This window comes from Balaenoptera borealis (genome assembly GCF_965194805.1).
Source record: "Balaenoptera borealis genome assembly, chromosome: 13".
In the NCBI taxonomy this organism is placed as follows: domain Eukaryota; kingdom Metazoa; phylum Chordata; class Mammalia; order Artiodactyla; family Balaenopteridae; genus Balaenoptera; species Balaenoptera borealis.
Window position 1 is genome coordinate 100878000 of NC_138870.1, and position 24113 is coordinate 100902112.

Below are 24113 nucleotides of genomic sequence, written 5' to 3' on the forward strand. Positions count from 1 at the left end.
GGTAGTCATGCAACGCAGGAGGGCTGGCAGGTGCAGGATGAAGGGGTCCCACGTAAGGGGCAGGAGGTGCGAGATTGTGGCCCCAGCTGACCCTGACAACAGGCTCAGTTTTCCCACCCAGAAATCTCATGTCTGTCCCAGCCCTGAGTGTAGGGTGGGTGTGGAGGGCAGTCAGAGAGACAGGCCTATGAGCGCTGCCCCCCCCCCCACCCAGCAAAGCCAACATGGTCAGGGACAGACAGAGGGACCAGCCCTTTCCTCGCTCTGGGCCTCAACCCATGAAGTGTCTGTGTGATGTCGCTGTTGGCCCAGGTGGTCACTAGGGTCTGCAGCATCCACGCCCTGGGATTCCGGTCCATAGATGGGAGACAGAATGACCCACCTGGGGGTCTGCAGTCCCTGAGGCAGCCCAGACTCAGCCTCTGCCCTGATCCTGGGCCCCCTGACACCTCCAGGCACAGGTTCAGCCCAAGCAGGGGATGCCTCAGACTTGGGAAGCTCTGTGGGTGGGAGGGTCATGCATAACCCACGTGTCCAGGGGCCTCACAGGTGACATTTTGAATCCTGGCAGCATCTCTACCCGTCGTTTTACAGACGAGGACACGGCGTGGGAGGTGGGGCCTGATCCCAAAGCCCACACTCTGCACTCCATGTGGGCCTTGGTGGAGAGGGGAGGGGGCTTCTCTGTCCACAAAACAGGGGGTAGGATGGCCCAGTAACCTGGGTTGCTGGCTGTGCAACTCTGGGCAAAGGCCTAACCTCCCTGTGTGGGCTGCTCTGGAAATGCTCCGTGCAGTGTGGACACAGAGGTCAAGGGGATCCTAGACACTTCCTAAGGGCACCAGGAATCACCCAGGCCGGAGCCTCCAGAACTCCCATGGTCCTGCACGGCCCACCCCACCTCCCAGCACCAAGCACCTGTTATTCACAGTTTTTACTTAGAAGTGAAACTTTGAAACGGAAGCTTCGTGTCATTATCATTAAATGAAAAATCTCTACCGCTTGCCATGAATTGAAGACATCATACAAAAAACTGCAGGAAATCAAAGCAAAGACATGAAATTCTATTTGGATGCTGGTGTCTGCTGAAGGCTTGCTGACTCGTAAAAAGGGAAATGATAAAGCGTCAAAAAGATATTAAGAACCTAAGTGGGCCACTGTTAGTTTCTCTCTGGTTTAAGGGATGAAAAGGAACCGAAAGGGAGCTGTTTCTCTCCAGGACACCCACTGTCATTGGAGCGTCGGAAACCTCTCTCCACCCTCACGCGGGCACGGGTCCTCCCCTCTCCTCTGCCCGGGTCCAGGCCCTCCCAGCCCTCCGCCGCCCGCATGCTGCCCCCGCATTGGGCGGCCCACCGTCTCCCTCGCGTGGTCCGAGGGGGGCGGGGCCGGCCGGGTGACGTCACGCCGGGAATGCCTGGGGTGAGTGCACCCGGGCCGGCGGAGAGCCAGAGTGGGCGCCGGGCGGAGCCGCGGCGCCCTCGGACCCCGGACGCCCGGCCCGCCGCCATTATGTACGACCCCGAGCGCGGCTGGAGCCTGTCCTTCGCCGGCTGCGGCTTCCTGGGCTTCTACCACATCGGGGTGACCCGCTGCCTGAGCGAGCGCGCCCCGCACCTCCTCCGCAACGCGCGCAGGTTCTTCGGGGCCTCGGCCGGGGCGCTGCACTGCGCCTTCTTCCTCTCTGGGGTCCCGCTGGGTAGGTCCGGGCCGCCGCGGGGCTCCGCGCAGGGAGGGGGCGCGCGGTGGAGCCGGGATTGGAAACGGAAACTGCGGGGTACACCCGGGGTCTCCCCAGACAGATGCCTCCTCCAGTGCGTCTTTTTGCCCCGCGCCGGGGAGCTCTGTTGCCGGGCCTGGGAGTGGGGCGCGCCGGGTGGGCGGCTCTTCTGGGCGTGGGAACCCGGAGCGCCTCCTCGCCCCGACTCCCTTTTGGCGCCCGGGCTTGAAGAAAGCCCCCCGACCCAGCCCGGGAGTGAGAGCCAGGTTGTCTCGGAGCGACGGGGAGGAGGGAGCGCGACGCCTGGGTGGGGGTGGGGGGCGTGAGGAGCGGGGGGCGGAGGCCCGATTTGCCCTGCTTCCGGCCAGGCCAGGAAGGAGGCTTTGGCCTGTGGCCCAGGGTGGCTGCCTTCTTCCCTCTGGGGGCCAGAGGGACTGGAGACCCCCGGCCCCGGGCGCCTTTGATCTCCGCCCAGCCCTCGTGGGAGCGCTGGGGGCGGCTGGGTGCCTCTCAGGCAGAGGGCAACTTGCTGGTTTGGATTGAAAGGGGGTTGGGGAGAGGTGTTTTGTGGAGGTGGGGAGAGGGAGGTGAGGGGAGGTAGGAAAGTTGTCTCCTCCTTTTCCGGTGTTTGAGACCCTTCTTGGGGGCTGGACATCCCACATCCCCTCCTCTCCTCCCCACCACACCCCTGCTCAGTGCCCTGGAAACGAGGTCCTGTGCATTTGAATCTTGTCCTAATGAAGCATCTCTGTACTCGTGGGTACCAGTGGGAGGGGCCGACTGGGGCTTGTGGCCAGCTGGCATAAATTACTAGGGTATGACATCCTTGGCCTGGGATCCTAGCCAGGGAGCAGGGCCTGGAGCAAGTGGCAGCATGGAGCTGTAGGCATCCAAAGGTCCCCAGACAGGAAGATAATGCACCTTTTCATTAGCCCCTGTTTGTCTGGGCTTCCTTTAACGGTTTACTCTTTGCTCTACCCAGGAACGGCTGTGTTGGACACTGCCAGCAGGAATCCCTTGCCAGTAAGCACAGCCCTGCCATTGGATAGGATCAGGGAGCAGACCCTGGGCTGATGGAGAGGTGGGGATTAGGAGAGGCCACCGTGGCCGCCTTCCCCATCGAGGGGGAGAGGAGCAAAGGGCAGGAAATGAGACCTCAAGGAGGATTAGACTGGTCACCTTGGGCTTGAGCAGTGATAAAAGCCAACGCTTGTGTCCCAGGGTTGTGACCTGGAGACAGCCACGTGGTCAAATGTTGAATTGGGACCAGATTCAAATGCACAGACCCCAGCACGTGAAGTGCCCTGACTCCAGTGTAGAGGGCGTTCCTAACAGGCAGAGGACAGGTGCAGCCTGGGGTTGTGTCCTGCAGGGGGAGGCTCGGGACCACCAAGTCGCTGGAAAGTGGATCTGGAGGTCCTGGCAGGAACTACTCCGGAGGTTCTGGGAGCCCCAGTTTCTTGCTTTAACTGCCTGTCTCACTTGGGGACCGCCAGGGAGCATTTCCCAGGGCCTGTGACCTGGGCGGGGCTCCTGAGAGCGCCTCCAAACCCAGGCTGACTTGGCAGGAGAGACTGGCAGAACCAGCCAGCTGTGTGCAATTTTGTGCCTTCTGCCCGGGCTCAGTGGGGCCACATGTGCAGGGAGAGCTGAGTGGAGGTCAGAAGCGGGTCAGGACCTGCTGATGTGTGTCCAGCCTTCTGCATCCCAGGATTTACGGATGACTAGGGCTCGGGCTGGGACAGGTACTCTTGCCTGCTAGGGCAGTGCAGAGCAGCCAGAGGGGACCAGGCCGGTGAGTGAGGTCAGATGGAGTATGCATGTGCCCTGTGCCCACTGGATGGTCTGGTAGTTCTGACATTAGAGGTTAAAAGTTAAGTCTAGTTGTTTATTAGGTGCTTCATCTGGGTTGAGCACCTATAGATTGTAGTGTATCTAATCTTCTCTATTTCCAAAAGGTAGTTGAGTGTGGTCCCACATTAAAAACATACAGTCTGAGACTCAGAGAGGCGGTGAAGTGGCTTATTTTAGTTGCTCAGCTAGTAAGAGGTAGAGGCAGGATTCAAACTCAGGTCCAAGGCTGCACTTGCTCTCTGCTCCCTGCAGCGTGAGGCCCATTCGTGCTCAAGCTCCGGCGCTGTGAGTGCCTGGCTTCTGGCCTTGCTGGAGGGATGGAGATGAGTAGAGGGCTCACTGGGCCTCTGGAGGCTCGTTCCTGTGGCCAGAGAGGGCCTAGAGCAGCGCTAACCAACAGAAATAGGCATATCTTACATTTCCTAGTAGCCATATGGAAAAAGCAAAAGACATAAGTGAAATTAATTTTATTTATCCCAGTCCAGCCAAAATATTATCATGTTCACATCTAATCAATATAAAACATTATTCATGAGATGTTTTACATTTTGTTGTTGTTCTTGTTGCTCTAAGCCTTTGAGATCCAGTGTGTCTTTTACCCATCTCAGTTTGGGCTAGCCGCATCTCAGGCCCGGGAGCCACACGTGGCTGCCGGATCAGACAGCCCAGTCCTAGAGAAAGGGAAAGGTCAGCAGCTTCCCTGCCGCCAGGTTTCTGGTCCTGCCACAAAGCATTCCCATCTCCAGGGTGGTACACTTCTTTGTATGTTTGTCTCTCTCCGCCCAGAGCAGACATTGCAGGCCCTCATGGACCTTGTCCGGAGCGCCAGGAGTCGGAACATTGGCGTCCTCCACCCGGCCTTCAATTTGAGCAAGCACCTCCGAGATGGTCTCCAGAGATACCTCCCGGACAACGTCCACCAGCTCCTCTCGGGCAGAATTGTCATCTCACTCACCAGAGTGGCCGATGGAGAAAATGTGCTGGTGTCTGATTTTCGGTCCAAAGACGAAGTCATGGACGTAAGCAGTTTGCTTATCTGGGTGTTGTCAAGTCATAAAGACCATTTCATTTCAGAAGCAACAGAGGGGGCTGTCGTAGGCCACCTGCCCCATTTTTTTCTTAAGATGCAGAAGAACCCGGTTGCCCACGATACTGGTTAGCTTCCTGTACCAGGGTGATATCAGCTCCGAGTGCATCCAGCGGTCTGGTCCAGAGCGTGTGCAAAACTGGAGTGTTCCAGGACAGTTTCAGTTTCAAATAACACCTCCCCATCCTTCAAGACTTGGCTTATGACCTCTTGCTCCAGGGACCTCGTCCCACATGGGTCCCTCCTCCCAGTGATGCCTGTTCCTTAATGAGGACCCCTCCAGTGAAGTCCCACAAGGGGGGGGAGTGTGTCTTATTTGCCTCTAGCACAGAGAAGCTCATTGGCACTATGAAAATACCACTTAGTTTGGCTGATGCCTTTTACGAGAATTGCTTGGATATCATTTCACTTAACACAGGTCCCTCCGAGCAAGCAGCCTGCTTGCTTGTAACCGGCAGCTTCTCAGCGGCCAGTGTCACTTTCCACTTAACCTTGTTTGTGGAGGCTTTTTCTAAGCAGCCAGCACCTGTGCGTTCCCACGTGAGCCCTTTCTCTCTGCATCAGTGTTACATCCTGCATAATGCTCGCTAGCATGGCGCGACTCAAAGCGTGGGCCCCGGACCAGCAGCAGCAACAGCGGCATCGCCTGGGAGCTTGTTAGAATTGCAGGCACTCAGGCCCCACCTCCAGCCTGCAGCGTCAGAACCTTAGGGGTGGGGCACCGAGTCTGTGGTTCGCCAGGCTTTCCAGGTGATTCTGATGAACGTCAGCGTTTGCAAAACCCTGATCTAGCCCCTTCCCTGTCAATCAGGTAGTCACCAACTCTTGGTTCTGTCTCTGATGGCCCAGTGTGACCCTCGTGGGGAGCAGGGGCAAGAAGCTAAAGTCTGCAGACGGTGTCGTTAGACAGTTGATACTTGGGCCTGAAATAATAAGTGTGTAGGTTGGTTCGTGTTCATTCAACCGTTTATTAAAGCACCTCCTCTGTGCCAAGAGTGTTTTCAGGCTTGTTGCTCTTCTCGCTTGGAGAAGGCTTATAAAGACCCAGGGGAATAAAAGGCAGCCTGCTCTGGGCTGTGGTTTCACCCTCTTTTGTCTTCACAGGCCTTGTTTTGTTCCTCCTTCGTGCCTTTCATCAGTGGCTTGATCCCCCCTTCCTTCAGAGGCGTGGTAAGTCCGCTTTTAAAGTGTGTTTGAGGGAATTCCCTGGTGGTCCAGTGGTTAGGACGCCTCACTTTCACTGCCAAGGGCCCGGGTTCGATCCCTGGTCGGGGAACTAAGATCCAGCAAACCAAGTGTCCAAAAAAAAAGAGGCACTGGGCTCAAGTACCCTGGGCCCCTGAGACCTGTCCCCAAACGCGGAGCCTTTTTGCCTCTCAGCCTTCAGACAGAGATTCCATAGCTGGCCCCCTTCCGGGCTCTCTGGACAGCAAAACCAAGTTCGTGTAGAATAATTAGCTGGTTATCTGTAAGGTAAGCTCTTCACTTAATCTTTTTTTTTTTTTTTAATTTTGGGAATTTTTTTTTTAACATCTTTATTGGAGTAAAATTACTTTACAGTGTTGTGTTAGTTTCTGCTGTATAACAAAGTGAATCAGCTATATGTATACATATATCCCATATCCCCTCCCTCTTGCATCTCCCTCCCACCCTCCTATCCCACCCCTCTAGGTGGTCACAAAGCACCGAGCTGATCTCCCTGTGCTATGCAGCTGCTTCCCACTAGCTACTTATTTTACATTTGGTAGTGTATATATGTCTATGCCACTCTCTCACCTCGTCCCAGCTTACGCTTCCCCCTCCCCGTGTCCTCAAGTCCGTTCTCTACGTCTGCGTCTTTATTCCTGTCCTGCCCCTAGGTTCATCAGAACCATTTTTTTTTTAGATTCCATATATATGTGTTAGCATATGGTATTTGTTTTTCTCTTTCTGACTTACTTCACTCTGTATGACAGACTCTAGGTCCATCCACCTCACTACAACTAACTCAATTTCATTTCTTTTTTTGTCTGAGTAATATTCCATTGTATATATGTGCCACATCTTCTTTATCCATTCATCTGTCAATGGACACTTTGGTTGCTTCCATGTCCTGGCTATTGTAAATAGAGCTGCAGTGAACATTGTGGTACATGACTCTTTTTTTTTTTTTTTTTTCTGTAGGGGTAGAAAGAAGAGCCTGGGCATGACTCTTTTTGAATTATGGTTTTCTCAGGGTATATGCCCAGTAGTGGGATTGCTGGGTCATATGGTAGTTCTATTTTTAGTTTTTTAAGGAACCTCCATACTGTTCTCCATAGTGGCTGTATCACTTTACATTCCTACCAACAGTGCAAGACGGTTCCCTTTTCAACACACCCTCTCCAGCATTTATTGTTTGTAGATTTTTTGATGATGGCCACTCTGACCGGTGTGAGGTGACACCTCATTGTAGTTTTGATTTGCATTTCTCTAATGATTAGTGATGTTGAGCATTCTTTCATGTGTTTGTTGGCAATGTGTATACCTTCTTTGGAGAAATGTCTATTTAGGTCTTCTGCCCATTTTTGGATTGGGTTGTTTGTTTTCGTGATATTGAGCTGCATGAGCTGCTTGTATATTTTGGAGATTAATCCTTTGTCAGTTGCTTCGTTGGCAAATATTTTCTCCCATTCTGATGGTTGTCTTTTGGTCTTGTTTATGGTTTCCTTTGCTGTGCAAAAGCTTTGAAGTTTCATTAGGTCCCATTTGTTTATTTGTGTTTTTATTTCCATTTCTCTAGGAGCTGGGTCAAAAAGGATCTTGCTGTGATGTATGTCATAGAGTGTTCTGCCTATGTTTTCCTCTAAGAGTTTGATAGTGTTTGGCCTTACATTTAGGTCTCTAATCCATTTTGAGTTTATTTTTGTGTATGGTGTTAGGGAGTGTTCTAATTTCATACTTTTACATGTACCTGTCCAGTTTTCCCAGCACCACTTATTGAAGAGGCTGTCTTTTCTCCATTGTATATTCTTGCCTCCTTTATCAAAGATAAGGTGACCATATGTGCGTGGGTTTATCTCTGGGCTTTGTCTCCTGTTCCATTGATCTATATTTCTGTTTTTGTGCCAGTACCATATTTTGTAGCTTTGTAGTATAGTCTGAAGTCTGGGAGCCTGATTCCTCCAGCTCCATTTTTCTTTCTCAAGATTGCTTTGTCTATTCAGGGTCTTTTGTGTTTCCATAAAAATTGTGAAATTTTTTGTTCTAGTTCTGTGAAAAATGCCATTGGTAGTTTGATAGGGATTGCATTGAATCTGTAGATTGCTTTGGGTAGTATAGTCATTTTCACAATTCACTTAATCTTCACATGAGCACTGAAACAGGTGCCCAGTGGCCTATTAAGGTATAAGATGCTTAAGAGTCATTTACTCACTTAAGGTAATAAGTTTTTTGTTTTTTTTTTCTTGGCTGCATTGGGTCCTCGTTGGGGCACGCGGGCTTTCTTTAGTTGCAGCGAGTGGGGGCTACTTTTCGTTGCGGTGCGTGGGCTTCTCATTGCGGTGGCTTTTCTTGTTTTGGAGCACGGGATTCAGTAGTTGTGGCATGCAGGCTCAGTAGCTGTGGCTCGCGGGCTCTAGAGCACAGACTCAGTAGTTGTGGCGCACGGGCTTAGTTGCTCCGTGGCATGTGGGATCTTCCCGGACCAGGGCTTGAACCCGTGTCCCTTGCATCGGCAGGCAGATTCTTAACCACTACGCCAGCAGGGAAACCCGGTAATAAGGCTTTATTCTTAGGGTTTGAGGGTTATAATCCTCTCTGGGTCTGACTCTATCCTTTTCAGCCTGTGGCTTCGGGCAGAGGCTGCCGACAGGGCTGCAATTTGGTTCCATTCAACAAATATGTAAACACACGTGGCTAATCCTGAGCCCTGCCTCTGGTGGAAAAACAGAAGTTGAGGTGTTTGTCCTGCAGGCTCTGGACTGGATGCTGGACTGTGCTGGACCACCTGGCAGCCTCCTTCTAGGGCAGCAGTTATCAGATGATTCTGTCCTCCCACCTGGGAACATCTGGCGATGTCTGGAGACAGTTCAGGTTGTTGCAGCTGGGGGAGAGAAGACACAACATCCAGGGCGTCAGCAGGAAGGCACTTTAGAAACCCTCCTGGTTCACGCTCTAAGAGAAGCACGGTCCTCACATTGCAAAGCAAGTTGCAAAGGCAGGTTACACGTAGCCTCACTCGTGCCCCAGGGCATCCCCGGGGCAGACACATAGTTGCCCCTATTTACAGATGAGAAAACTGAGGCCTGGGGCCATGAAGTGATCACCTGCAATTCTAACAGCGCCAGCCCGGCAGACAAACCTAGAATCGCATGTCTGCTCTAGCCCACGTTAGCTGGACTACTTTGGACACATTTCTTAACCTCTCTGAGATGGACTTGGCAAATGAGGGTTAATAATAATGAGGGTTAATAATAGTGCACAGTCGTAGCGTTGTTGTGGGAATTACATGCGATAATGCAGTGAAGACGCAGCATAGAGCCTGGCACAGGTAAGTATTCGGTAAATATGGGTGGTTTTGTCATTGTTGTTGTTATCTTTTCATTTCCCCCAGGCTGCTCCAGCTGTGGTGCACACACGGTCACCCCCCTCAGTGTCCTCAGATGAAACCTGCTGAAAATTAGAGCAAAGCGTTGAGGTTCCACTGAGCAAACTCAGAACGTTCCTGTAGAAAAGTTCAGGGTGGAGGGAAAATTACACAGGACAGAGGAGTCATCGGACTTTATCCCTTGAGTGAAAAAAGAGTGGATATATGTATATGTATAACTGATTGACTTTGCTGTACAGCAGAAACTAACACAACATTGTAAATCAACTATACTCCAATAAAAACTAATTTTAAAAAATAAATAATAATTTAAAAAGTAGTCACCTGCTTCCTCCCTCCTCAGTCTTAACTAAAGATTCCCAGTATTTGGTCCTGTGTCCCTTTCTGCCAGTGAGGGTTTTGATGCCTTCCTGTATCTTCCATAGAAATCATATGGCAACAATTTAGAAACTACTGCTGTGTGTGCACATCTAATCATTTTTGGGCTCAAGGCAAGAATCTCTTGATAGCTAAGCCGTGGCTGAATGTGCCTGATTCTTTTTTGGACTTGTTTTAGGCCAAGGTGTGCCCTGAGATTTCTCCCTTTGGAAGGATTGGCTGGGGAAATTCTCCCAGTTGTGATATTTGAAGGCCCCCCCTGTCTGTGGGCACCAACAGCTGGGCTGTGATGGTCGTGGGTTTGGGAATCATTCTAGACATTGGTGTCATAGGTGTAGACTCAGTCCAAATTGTACCAAAACCTGCCTGCCCCAGCCTGGCCGTGGGCACTAAAGTTGTTGAAGGATATGGCTACAGGAAAACTGATTCTCACAGTACTTACCCCAAATGCACCTTTGTTGTGGGATAAGATGCCATTTTGAGAGAGCTCAAGTCTCAGGTTCACCGTGTCATTTAAGTCCCCAGCGCTGCTTCTCATTTCCCAGGTGTGGACGGGCTCACAGGTTAAGTGTCTTGTCCAAGATTCCTCAAGCAGCAAGGGGCCTCTGGAATTGAACCCATGACCATCTGTCTCCCTTAGGGCCAGGTCTACATCACACTCTGTCCCTAGTGCACACAGCGCCCCTGGTCTAAGCAAATTACATGGGTATGCCTAGGGGCGCTCACCTGGGCTCGGGACTTGGCCGCCACAACGTGGGCCAGACGCCAGCCTCCGTCTCCCTCTTGGCCAGGCACTTTCTTGTGCAGTGTGCAAACTACGCAGCAGCATGTGGCAACCCTGAGCGCCAGCCTACAGCCTGGCCTGGCACAGAAATGCTCAGTAGGGATTTGCTGAAAGAGTGATCCCAAAGCCCCTCACCGCATCTGCCTGCGGCTCTGAGAAGCCTCTGGCCATAATCTGAAACACACAGAGAACCCCAGCCCAGAGCTTCTGACAGTATGTCCTTTTTTTTCTTTCTCCCTTAAAAGCGATACATAGATGGAGGAGTGAGTGACATCATACCCTTCTTTGATACCAAAACGACCATCACTGTTTCCCCCTTCTATGGGGAGAGTGACATCTGCCCCAAAGTCAAGTCCACGAACTTTCTTCACGTGGACTTCACCAAGCTCAGTCTACGCCTCTGCTCAGAGAACATCTACCTATTAACCCGGGTGCTATTCCCTGCGGATCTCAAGGTGAGGGGGCCTGGGGGCATTTAAACAGTGCTGCTGTTCAGATCCCACCTCCAGGGGCTATGGCTTAAGTATGGGCAGCCTGGATAGTAGGATTTTTTTTTTTTTTTAATTATCCCAATGATTCTTATTTGCATCCGTGGTCAAGAACTACACTGCAGGACTTCCCTGGTGGCACAGTGGTTAAGAATTCGCCTGCTGAGCAACTAAGCCCACGCGCCACAACTACTGAGGCTGCACTCTAGAGCCCGCGAGCCACAACTACTGAGCCTGCGTGCTGCAACTACTGGAGCCCGTGTGCCTAGAGCCCTTGCTTCACAACAAGAGAAGCCACCGCAGTGAGAAGCCTGCGCAATGAAGAGTAGCCCCCGCTCGCCGCAACTAGAGAAAGCCTGCGCGTAGCAACGAAGACCCAGTGCAGCCAAAAAAAAAAAAAAACTACACTGCATTTGGTGGTTTAATTTTTTTTTTTTTTTTGGCTTGTGGGATCTTCAGAGATTGAACCTGGGCCCTTGGCAGTGAAAGCTCGGAGTCCTAACCACTGGACCGCTGGGGAATTCCGAGTTTAATCTTTTTTTGATTGTCGTTGTAGCGTGGTGGACCTTATCACCCTAACACAGTAAGAAAGTTGGTAGAATCTGCACAGTGGTGCCAGTGTTCTGGGGAGAAGGAAGGCCATGCCATGCAACGTATATGGCAGCGTGTGCTCACGGGGAGAGGGAAGGCTGGACAGCAGGATTGGTTTGCCCATGTGGTTTGTACACAGAGCAGCAAAGGAGGCAGCTCTTACAGTCCCACGACAAGTAGATCAAGCCCTGGTATTTGTTAGGGTGGAGGCTCGTCCAGGGACCCAGGGAGACCAGAGGAACCAGCACCCGTCATGCTGGGGTGCCAGCAAGGGCTGCACGGAGGAGGTGTCATTTGAGCTGAGTCCTGCAGGAGAGCAGAGCCCTGTCCCACCCCGCAGCGGCTGCGCTGGGCACATGGCAGCGGCTTGGAGCTTGGAGGATTCTTGGCTTTGGGTCTGCCGTCTTCAGGTGATGTTGAAAGGAATGGCGCTTAGTGACTGCCCCCTGCAGTTAATTTACTTGATTTGTTCACAGGTGCTTGGAGAGCTATGCTTTCGAGGATATTTAGATACGGTCAGGTTCTTGGAAGAGAATGGTACGTATGGTAGGGCAACTGAAGTGCCCCTTTAACAAGCTTTCTGTTCACAGTCTTGGTCAACAGTCTTGGCTCCATCACTCAGCGCTCAGCACCTTCACCCACCGTCTCGCTCGGCCCTCTCATTAACCCCACGAGATAGGAAATATTTGCCCCATTTTACAGATGGGGAAACAGAGGCTTGGAGAGGCAGCCCGGGTCCGTACTCCACTCACTGGGGAGCAGAGCTGGGACCTGAACCCGGATGTCACAGCCCCAGGGCTAGCTCTTCCTCTGCAGTGTCACCTGTCTGTGTGCTGAAGGCAGTTCCTTTGTTTTTCTTTTCTGCTTGGACACTTGTGAACCTTTAGTTTGATAAAGAAGGAAGATAAACAGTTTCTGGGCCCCAGGTGAAGGAATCAGAATAGCTCCCGCTCCCTCTAGGCGGGTGTGGGCCACGCCCACTAGCCCAGCTGTGTTTTGGGGAAGGTTCCTGCCTTTGAGTCATCCTGGCTCGTCCAGGCTGGGGGACTTGGGTTCCGGAAATGTTAGAGTGGAACCAAATATGTTTGCGGCTATTTTTCTTTGATACTAAAGGTTGGTTCATGCATTAATCCTCTGAGTTAGTCTTTGTCCAAGACCAAGGAGATGGTGTGGTTCATGGGACATACATGTATCTATCTACTCAGAAAATGTTTACTGCGTACCGTCTAGGTGCCAAGCAATTGGCGACTCCACAGCGGACAGACGGATGTGGCCCTCCTGGAGCTTAGTCTCCTGGTTGTTGCCGAAATATCGGCTTCCCTGTGCACCGATGCCGAACAGAAATATGGAGACAGAGATTTTGGAGGAAGACAGAGATTGCTTTATTTTTCTGCCAGGCATAAGGGAAGACACGGCAGCCTAGGGCCTCAAGAACTGTCTCCCCCCTGCTTTGGGAATCGGAGAAGATTTTATATGTGGGGCTCAGGGGTACACGATAAGGATCAAAGTAGTGAAGGTCTTGCATTCTTCTTCTTCCCGCATTATTTCAAAACAGTCACAGCAGGCGTCATGTCAGGCAGCCCGGTAATTGGGTCCGTTTGTCTCTGGGTTATCGGCCTGTGACCTTTTTTCTGAAATGCAAATGCTGCAAGGGGTGATTTGCTACAAGGGAGTCCAGGATGTAATTCACATAATTCACATAATGTTAAAGAGTAATAGGTTAGCTTTGTGAAGTACAAATCTATTTGCAGAAACTACAGATTAGTAACAGTTAAAAAAGAAAAAACTAGGAGTGATTTAACTCTTTCAGGCCAGGTTATGTTTCTTCTCTAGCCTGCTCACTGTTTCCTTTATTTTCCTTGTTCTCAGGAGAGGGAAAACTTCATTTCTGTTTGTGCTGCAACAAATTCCCCACTGCTATTTCATTCCCTCCATAACAATGGAGGAAGGGAAACAGGCGTGTTCCGGTCTGGCTGAGGACAAAACCCGTTTTGCTCCACTTGACAAACACCAGCTGTCCGGCCCAGGGGCCCATCTATCTCCTATTTCAAATTCCCCCTGAGAGATGTGAACCCCAAGAAATCTTTATTGGGATGATGAGGGACGACGGTTTGTCTTCCGTAGCTTCTTCAGGTTGGCAGGGGGCTCGTAGACCCTACCTAGTTGGGGTCATGGAGCTCTTGCCCTGTCTTATTAAGGGCCCCAGGGTGACTTCTGTTGTTTTGGCAGGATCTGTTCTGAGAAATGGCTGGAATCTTTGCATCATCATTATCTTGATGTGAACATATTGTAATCTGGAAGAGACAGAACTTAACAAGTAGTTTAAAAAAAGAGGCCAAAGATTAGTAAAAGAATTATTGTAGGGCTTCCCTGGTGGCGCAGGGGTTAAGAATCCGCCTGCCAATGCAGGGGACATGGGATCGAGCCCTGGTCCGGGAAGATCCCACGTGCCGCGGAGCAACTAAGCCCGTGCACCACAACTACTGAGCCTGTGCTCTAGAGCCGGTGAGCCGCAACTACTGAGCCCATGTGCCACAACTACTGAGCCTGTGCTCTAGAGCCGGTGAGCCGCAACTACTGAGCCCATGTGCCACAACTACTGAGCCTACACTCTAGAGCCCGTGCTCCACAACAAGAGAAGCCACCGCAATGAGAAGCCCGCGCACCGCAACGAAGAGTAGCCCCTGCTTGCCGCAACTAGAGAAAGCCCGCGTGCAGCAACAAAGACCCAATGCGGCCAAAAATAAATAAATAAATTTAAAAAAATAATAATCTGCCATCAATTAAAAAAAAAAAAAAAGAATTATTGTAGCCAGGGGCCCAAGCAGGATTAAGAGCCATGTGTCTGGTAGTAATTTTGATCCTGATCCAGATAGAGTCAGTGCTTGGGTTACCCTGTTTCAAGGAATGGAGCCATTTGGTGTGGTCATATATATAATTTTATGTCCTCTTCTATTAGCCCAGTGTGATTGATGTAGGTGTAACAGACCCCATTAGAAGTATTTGGAGGCGTGACAACCTAAATGTTAATAGACAAAATAGATCTCATTTCTTTTTAGGAGAATAAGCCTGAAACCCAGTCTAGGCCTGGCACTCTGGGGAGACTTGTAGCCAGGTAGCTGGTTATCTAGTTTCATCAAAGTAGGTTTTAACCTTTGATGTGGTATTAATATATAAATAACAGGAGCTATTGGTCACTACATGTGTTTTCTCTTTTTGTTAACATATGATCTAAAGCAATTTTGTCGTCTAAAAGTGTAGTAGTTACAAGAGGAGACCTTTAAGAAGTAAGGTTGCAGTTACCAGCTGTCAGCAGACGTTGTTTTGAGAATGGCTGGTGGCATCCCAAATCTAACACAGCTCAGAGAACTCAAGTTCTTAGCAATAAAAGGACTTGCCTAAAATCACACCATAGTGTCACCGTTCATGATGTCAGTGTTTCTCTAGGTATGAGAAGATGCAAGAAATGGGGCTCGTAAAATCTTCTCCTGAAAGTATTTAACTATCCGAAGGCCTGTCCTGTCAGTTTTTCCCAGAGCACAGAGAGCCTCATTTCAGCTCTCCACCCTGAACTCCTTGTAGGGGGTGTTGAAGGTCACTAGCTACAGCAGCTCATGATTTAATCCTTGTAGAAGCAGATGGCAAGTGTCAGTTTTCAGTCGGCAGGGCCCCTTTATGGTCATAATTTCAACCATGGTTTGGGGCATTTCATGACCATTTTGTCCCATGGTGCTAGGAACACTCATTCCCAGGTCTGGCGAAGATTTTGCTGATAGGCCACTCCATGTGCTATTACTGGACTAGACCTTTACTAGTATCCAAAAGTCTCTGGACCACCTGTCTTCCTAGTCTCTTATGGTCCAGGACAATATTCCCTCTTGTTGCTTCTTCTCATATCTAGAGTTAGACTATTGTAATCATTGATCTCATATGGAACTATAATCATTTTATCGGAGGCTCAGTCACACATTTGGTAATGTAAGAAACAATTTTTTTTTTGAAATAGGAAAAATACAAATAACATAGCTGGCAGTATTAATAAAGTCATAAGTAAGAATTAAGCCAAGAACTTCCATTAGGTGCAGCCCAGTATATCCCAGGTCATCTGCCTTAGTCTGTTCTGTACCAATCCCTATTTTTCAGGGAAATTATATATTGGCATTGTCCATAAGGTACTCAGCCCAGTTTCCTAGTGTTACTAGACTGATTATCCTTAGTATGATTTAACTGTTCCCAGCATAGAGGAGCCTTTAACTTTAAATTACCATAGCCTGGTGTTAATTACATAAATCCATCCTATAATTGTGGGAGGTTTTATTCCTTGGCTGAAATTTTTGCTTGTCCTGATTGAACTTTGAGTAATAGAGGAAAATTCATATCTATGGTCAGGGTCAGAGCAGGTATTATTAATTGGTCAGGTGAGGGGATCTCATCTAGTAATATCAATAGTGGCCTGAACATGACTATAATTTTCCTTTTAAGATAAATCTCCTAAGAGTCAACCAATTAGAGCCTTGGAGCGGAGAAATCCACTCAGGTAACCCAGAAGTACTAGACATAGGTAATTGGCCGCAAACCCAACAATTGGATTGATTTTTAAAACTAGCATAGGATCGTGCCTATGATAGAAAAACATGTGATTCATATGCAAAGGTCCAAGAAGTCAAGAGAACACTATAAATGAGCATATGAGTCAGGTCCAGGATCTTGGGGAAGCTGTCTACTTCTGATGTTGTCTTTTTCTCATCCTGGTGTGAGTGTAGTTTCTCCTCTGTTTGAGCGTTGTTTTAAGGTGATTTAGAGGTCAGCCGTCCTCTCTATAGGCCAGTCCAGTGCAGGGGCCCTTGGTGAGTGGAAGTTAATTCCCTTTGGTTTTACTGTGTATGAGCTAGTTAAGAGTGCCTGGCGCGCAGACGTCACCTCCCCGCGTGCTTCTGAGGGGGCTGCCAGGCCTTGTCCTACCGCAGTGGCTGCGCAGTTTGGGAGCAGGGCTCTGCAACCGCAGTCCCAGCCTCGGTGTTTGGTACACAGAAGGCCCCGCATGTCGGGAGCGTGCAACCCCCCCGCCCGGCCCAGTGAGCCCCGTGCGTGAACCGCGCTGATGGAGGATGGCAGCCTCGGGGTGGAGAAGAGCAGCAGGAAGAAGACCGAGAAGAAACTTGCTGCTCGAGAGGAAGCTGAACTGTTGGCGGGCTTCATGGGCATCATGAATAACATGCGGAGACAATGATTTAAATCCACCATCCAACTGTAGTTGGATCTACAGTCTACCCAGGGCTTGGTACCCAGGGTCAACTTGAAATCACGCTGGGAGGGACTGATGGCAGCACCTTGTTGACAAGCTACATAAATCCAGAGAAAACATTGTGTGATGCGACCCTTATGGTCCAGGAAAGAAAGGTACCTGCTCATCGTGCTGTCCTTGCTGCAGCCAGTCATTTTTTTAACTTAATGTTCACAACTAACATGCTTGAATCGAAGTCCTTTGAAGTGGAACTCAGAGATGCTGAACCTGACATTGAACAACTGGTGGAATTCGTTTATACCACTAGAATTTCTGTGAATAGCAACAACGTTCAGTCTTTGTTAGATGCAGCAAACCAGTACCAGATTGAACCTGTGAAGAAAATGTGCTGATTTTCTGAAAGAGCAAGTTGATGCTTCAAATTGTCTTGGTATAACTGTGCTAGCAGAGTGTCTAGACTGTCCTGAATTGAAAGCAACTGCAGATGACTTTATTCATCAGCATTTTCCTGAAGTTTATAAAACTGATGAGTTTCTACAACTTGATGTCAAGCGAGTTACACATCTCCTCAAGCAGGACACTCTTGAGTGTGAGGGCAGGGGATCAGGTTTATGATGCTGCAGTCAGGTGGTTGAAATATGATGAACCTAATGGCCAGCCATTTATGGTTGACATCCTTGCTAAAGTCAGGTTTCCTCTTTTATCAAAGAATTTCTTAAGTAAAACAGTACAAGCTGAACCACTTATTCAAGACAATCCTGAATGCCTTAAGATGGTCGTAAGTAAGTTGCCTTAATATCCATTTATAACTTATCGTGTAGCCAGTTTCTCATGGGCTTAAAACCCTTCAGGGGCTTCCCTGGTGGCGCAGTGGTTGAGAATCTGCCTGCCAATGCAGGGGACACGGGTTCGAGCCCTGGTCTGGGAGGATCCCACATGCCGCGGAGCACCTGGGCCCGTGAGCCACAATTGCTGAGCCTGCGTTTCTGGAGCCTGTGCTCCGCAACAAGAGAGGCCGCGATGGTGAGAGGCCCGCGCACCGCGATGAGGGGTGGTCCCCGCTTGCCGTAACTGGAGAGAGCCCTCGCACAGAAGCGAAGACTCAGCACAGTCATAAATAAATAAATAAAAGAACGTGAATTTCTTTAAAAAAAAACCCTTCAGAATGGATCAGACTCGGTAGCCAGGGAGAAACACTCAAGACATTGCTCTTCTGGATAATTCTCTCTTGGGGTTCTCAACTGTCTATCAGGAGGGAACTTAGCCTCAGCTAAGGGAACATGTGTGATAGGAACATGTGTGAGAGAAGTTTTTATAGGAACATGTGTGATAGAAGTTAAAAAATTACTTATGCTTTGTCTCCTTTTGTGTACAATAACTTTCATTCACTTTGTTTTTCCTTTTTATTTATTTATTTTTTAAAAATATTTTATTTTATTTATTTATGTATTTTTGACATCTTTGTTGGAGTGTAGTTGCTTTGCAATGGTGTGTTGGTTTCTGCTTTGTGGCAGGGTGAGTCAGCTATACATACACATATATCCCCATGTTTCCTCCCTCTTGTGTCTCCCTCCCACCCTCCCTATCCCACCCCTCTAGGTGGTCACAAGGCGCCGAGCTGATCTCCCTGTGCTGTGCGGCTTCTTCCCACTGGCTGTCTGTTTTGCATTTGATGGTGTATATATGTCCATGCCACTCTCTCACTTTGTCCCAGCTTACTCTTCCCCCTCCCCATGTCCTCGGGTCCATTCTCTACGTCTGTGTCTTTGTTCCTGTCCTGCACCTGGGTTCTTCAGAACCTTTTTTTTTTTTTTTTTTTTTGGATTCCATGTATATGTGTTGGCATACGGTGTTTGTTTTTCTCTTTCTGACTTGTTTCACTCTCTATGTGGCGGACTCTGGGTCCATCCACCTCACTGCAGGTGGCTCAGTTTCGTTTCTTTTTATGGCTGAGTGGTGTTCCATTGTATACATGTGCCACATCTTCTTTGTCCATTCATCTGTCAAAGGACACTTGGGTTGCTTCCATGTCCTGGCTGTTGTGGATGGAGCTGCAGTGAACATTGTGGTGCATAACTCTTTTTGGATTGTGGTTTTCTAGGGGTGTATGCCCAGTGGTGGGATTGCTGGGTCGTATGGTAGTTCTATTTTTAGTAAAAATATGGAACGCTTCGTGAATTTGCGTGTCATCCTTGCGCAGGGGCCATGCTAATCTCTGTATCATTCCAATTTTAGTATATGTGCTGCTGAAGCAAGCACTGTGTTTCCTTTTTAAAATAATTTAGCCAAGTAGTGTACTGTGATCACATTTTTTTTCTTAAAGAAAAAGGTTTGTTTGATGCGCCTGGAGCACATTTTTTGCCACATTTTTTTTTCATGTATTAATTTTTCTTGACTTGCAGGCTAAGTTCCAAACCCTCTGTAAAATGCCACTTAATAAAATTGTCTGTACAACTAAAAAAAAAAAAAAAAAGAGCACCTGATAAGGGTCCTTCCATTCAGTTTGGAGATAGTCCTTTAAATTATGTCTTTTCCAGTATGTATAATCCCCTGGTTGTAGGTCGTGGGGCATCTGATCTTCTTCCAAAGATAGATTACTGAGATAAGCTTTAGAAACAAACTTAGAGTGTCCTTTAATAATTCAATTAAACTTCTTAACAATATAACATAACAGCAAGGAACTGTCTGGGAAGTGAGTCTTGGTAAACACAGACCTTAATTAACAAAACTAGAATTTAATATTCAGTAAAACATAATTTTTTTTCTTCATTGTGAGGGCATTAACCCTGCAGCCAGGGAAGGCTTTATCCCATCAAATAAAAAATGAGCTTTGTCAGGGAGCTGGAAAAAGCCAGGCAGCCGTCTTGGATTTTCCATAGCCCTGACTGTTTGACTGACAGCTATTGTTTACCCATTTTAAATTCCCTGATTTAGGAGTAGGCTGTTATCATGTTTTAAGGACATCAGGATGGCAAAAGTCTGGCAATGAGGGGGTAATTTTTGTAGAAGCAGAATGAACTTTATCTATGGGTGCCATGATCTTCATAGATCATTGTGAAATAATATTTATTTACTTTACCAAAGTAACAAAAGATTTTAAAAGCAAATATAAATCACTTAAAGGCAAAGAAATTTACATGGTCTGTTATTAAAGCAGCATTCCAAGAAAACTTTGTTCTCTTAACAGAGAGAGAGAACCAAATTTCAGTCTGGTCTCAATAAACTTGGCCTGATGATTTATATAACTGTAATTGATCATATAGGCTTTTTGCTTGTGGAAACTTTTATAAGGAGTCTCAGACTGACCTTTTAAAAGACCTCTCAGGAAAGTCACACCAAGGGCTTGTCACAGAATTCGCTTACCAGACCTAGGTGAATTCCTCCCTTTTCAAGGTCCTGAAAATACCTTGCGATTTCTGTACCTGTTAGTGAGGTAGCCTTCCTAATTTATCTGATAAAGGTGATGGGGACCTAAGAGTTTCCAGTCTCTGGAGAGAGCAGAGTGAAAAGATAAATGTTTTAATTTTACGCACAGGTGTACATTACCAAATTGCTGTCAACCATAAGTAGCTTGAGGAGAAGAGCTTCTTTATATTCAGTTTAGCATTATAGTCTGAAAGTCAGAAACTTTTATTTATCCAAAAGTCCTTTTTATAAAACTTCCTGAAGAGGAAGCATTTTTGCAAAGGCATCAGAGTGAAACTGTGTCTATAATGATAAAAGACTTAAGGCAAGTTTAAAATCTGATTACAATGTAATTAACAAGGTAACTTGGTTACTGTTGTGACATATGACACTTAAGATAATAAATAGAATTGTGACTGATAACATTTTACCAGGACATATCAGAATTTTTTTGAAACTCCATATAATTTCTAGAATATCTATATTAGTAGTGATTACCATACAATATAACCTAAGAAGATTTATTACACATTTGACAATACTTCCCATGTACTTTTAGCATACCAAATGAACCTAATTAGTGTAATATCTCTCTTTGGGATGTTTCAGGGGCCCTTTGAAGCACCCCAAAGTTAGCTAGAGGTCAAAGAAACTTCATTACAATTTGATTTGGGAAGTTGTATCAAAAAAATCAAAAGGGTTTAGAACACTCAGTCAGATAAGATCATAGTCACTGTGAAACAATAGTTGTGCACTTAGCCAAAGTAACAATAAAAGATTTTAAAGGCAATATCGAACTGATCACTTAAAAGGTAAAGAAGCTTAAAATCTGTCATCCAAAGCAGTTCAACATCTTAAGAAAACTTGTACCATGCATAAAACTCTTTTCTCAGGGTCCACTTTCCACAAACTTTTTTTTATCACTTTCTGTATCCATCACTTTTTTTCCCATTCAGAAAACAGCCACCTGTAAGTCAGACCTACTTCCTTTTCCCTTAATAAAATGCAATTCCATTCCTCATACCTTCTTTACTAAAAACACACATCCTACTTTCCTTAAGCAACCATGAACTGTCCTTTATAGCAGCACTCTGTAGATTGGTGAACGTACATCCAAATAATGATTTTTGAAGAATGTGCTTTTTTATAGAAAGTATCTCAGTGTGGCACCAAACACATTTATTAATAGTTCTAAACCTTTTGTTTCTCTGTAAAAGGAAGCCAATGTTCAGTAATTAATGTTTCAGTATCTTATTTTATTTGGAAATGGCCTAGTTACTTAACAAACTTCCATCCTTTAACTTAATTTAGCACAACTCTAAATTTTCAAATTGTCAAATATCTGGAGAGATCATTCTTAAGTAAATATTCCTAAAACATAAGTATTCCTAAAAAGTTCACCCAAAGCTCTTATCTCACTTGCAATTTTTTTTCTTAAAAGTTTCTTCACATCGAGTTATTCTCATTGCTGACAAATTTGTAACAGATATAAGATCTTAGTTTATTAGTTTTTCTTTATTAGTTTATATTAAACCTAGGCACAATAAAAGTATTATACTTAATGTTGATGGCCCTAAAGACATGTCTATATTAATTAGATCAACAAACTTAAACATTAATACCAGGTGTTAGTTTAATATTGAATATTTCCCAGGTCACGTAACCCTGAAATTAATTTTTCTTGTATTTATCTATATATTTTATTTATTTATTTTATTTTTGGCTGCGTTGGGTCTTCATTGCTGTGTGCAGGCTTTCTCTAGTTGGGTCGAGCGGGGACTACTCTTCGTTGCGGTGCGTGGGCTTCTCATTGCGGTGGCTTCTCTTGTTGCGGAGCACAGGCTCCAGGCATGCGGGCTCAGTAGTTGTGGCTTGCAGGCTCTAGAGCGCAGGCTCAGTAGTTGTGGTGCTCGGGCTTAGTTGCTCCACGGCATGTGGGATCTTCCCGGACCAGGGGTCGAACATGTGTCCCCTGCATTGGCAGGTGGATTCTTAACCACTGCACCACCAGGGAAGCCCTTTCTTGTACTTAGAATTGTTTGATTTGTAAGCACTTACTTTTCTTTTAAGCCAATTAAATAGAGCTCATTTACAAATTAACCTCAGCAATATTATACAAAGACAAAAACACATACTGCGACATACACAATTAACAGACAGAGATCTCAGAGTTTCCACTTGAGGTTTAAAATGTCTCTTTGCCTCCTTTTTTTTTTTTTTCTTGGCCTGAATTTCTACTAATTAACCCAAGGCTGAAGTCTCAGGCAAAGTGGGCTGTGTTTGTAGCTCAAGGACATGATAAGAGTTAACTTCAAGCTTTCTCCTAGGCACACTTTTGTTCTCTCAGGGTCAGAATTTTGAAGAAGAGTATTTTAACAAGCTAGCTTTTTCTAATTGCACATGCAAAAAGAACTTGTTTTGCAATTTTAAGAAAAGTTTTATTTTAACCAATTTTCTCCAGAGTCTAAAGAATATTGTGGCCATACTGTCATCATCTTTCTCTTTCTGTGGTCATGGTCTCACAGCTAAAACCAGATGGTGCTCAAATTGGCTCTGATAACAGGGGCAGACTGGCTGAGAAAATGTCCCCGCAGGGACTGTCCCTCTGGGGAGGTGGGGTCTTAGTTTGATCCAGAGAATCTGAAGGCGTGAGGGAACTTGCAGGACTGGGGGAAGCTTGGTCCCCCCCCCGCCACCCCCCCCCCATCCTCTGAGAGTTGGGAGAAGTTAGAAGAGGATCATTTAGAATGTCAGGAGAGCGGATTGTTTTTCTTTTTCTGATTCCTCAGGCTTTTGATTATGGAACCACCTAGAGCAGGATTATAATAAAAGGGGCGTAAAGTCCTGAACATAAGGGAACCTCAGTCCATTTTTCCCATCCTGTGGCAATAAAGATCTAGTCGTAGGAGACCCATTTCTTTGTCATTGGATCCTAGCTATAGGTCCACCAGTCATTTAAAATTTTCCCTAAGGGTTCCCAGGTCGGGGTGGAACCTTAGAGGAAGCGCTTCCCATTTTGGCTCGAGCAGTTGGTAACAGAAGTTAGATGTCAGTGCGCTCAAATCAAAACATAAACCTTCACCTCGTCAGCTGGAAGTCACACGTAAAACATAAACCATAAAAAGAAACAGCAAATGGATGCTCAAAAAGAAAAAGGAGAAACATATGGCGGAGACCCGCCCAGACGTGACTTCTGAGTCCCACTTGACCTGAACCGTTGCCCCAAAGTGGCACCTTACATCAGAATCTCCCTTTGCAGGGAGAATTGCACATCAGGATTTCCCTTTGCAGGGAGATCCCCAGATTGGAACCGAAGTTCCTGTAAGGGGACGGTCAAAGGTCAGGGAGTGCCCTCCGGGAGGCTCACCGTAGTGCGTTGTGACTTCTGTACGCCCTCTTTCTGATCCTCCAGTATTCAGTGTTTTCTCGGAGTGGAAGTGCAGGCCGGTGCAGGCAAGAGAACAGAAGGTGTCCTCAAGGCAAAAGGAGCCTCGGCCGCTGCTAGGTCAGCCTCTCCCCCGTCTCCGCCGCAGCCTCAGAGTTCCACCGCCGAGTAGGCAGGCCAGGTGTGATCGGGGCACAGCCCTGCGGCAGGGAGTCCCTGGTGATCTGGCCTCAGAGAAATCCTCCAACCCTCCGCTTTCCCGAAGGAGGCTGGTGTGGAGAGAGATACCGAGCTTTCGATCAAGCCGAGGGGCCCTGCGGGGCTGCCTGCCCGCGAGCAGATCCCGGACGGGCCCGCATTTTGTTGCCGAAATCTCGGCTTCTCTGTGCACCGAGGATGAACGGAAATACGGAGACAAGAGATTTTGGAGGAAGAGAGAGATGGCTTTATTTTTCTGCCAGGCAAAAGGGAAGACACGGCAGCCTAGGGCCTCAAGAACTGTGTCTCCCCCTCCTTTGGGAATTGGAGAAGATTTTATATGTGGGGCTTGCAGGCCGGGGTATATGATAAGGATCAAAGTAGTGAAGGTATTGCATTCTTCTTCTTCCC

At 47.5% G+C, this 24113-nt stretch overlaps 1 protein-coding gene and 1 pseudogene across 3 annotated transcripts in view; both read left to right on the forward strand.

The window, feature by feature from the left end:
- The first annotated feature begins 449 nt into the window (after window positions 1-449).
- PNPLA3 (patatin like domain 3, 1-acylglycerol-3-phosphate O-acyltransferase) overlaps window positions 450-24113 on the forward strand; it is a 29201-nt gene continuing 5537 nt past the window's right edge. Inside the window, exons 1-5 of one of the 2 annotated variants that reach the window (XM_082350667.1) lie at window positions 451-1699; window positions 4361-4593; window positions 5766-5831; window positions 10636-10845; window positions 11946-12006. In XM_082350667.1, the coding sequence (XP_082206793.1) occupies window positions 1330-1699; window positions 4361-4593; window positions 5766-5831; window positions 10636-10845; window positions 11946-12006 (940 nt within the window). In that variant the 5' untranslated portion in view covers window positions 451-1329. Of the gene's footprint in view, window positions 1700-4360; window positions 4594-5765; window positions 5832-10635; window positions 10846-11945; window positions 12007-24113 lie in introns of both variants that reach the window. The other variant, XM_082350668.1, reaches the window with a different exon arrangement.
- LOC309609354 (kelch-like protein 7 pseudogene) lies at window positions 16720-17559 on the forward strand (annotated as a pseudogene). Its single transcript has one exon. The product of its transcript is annotated as a kelch-like protein 7 pseudogene (transcript).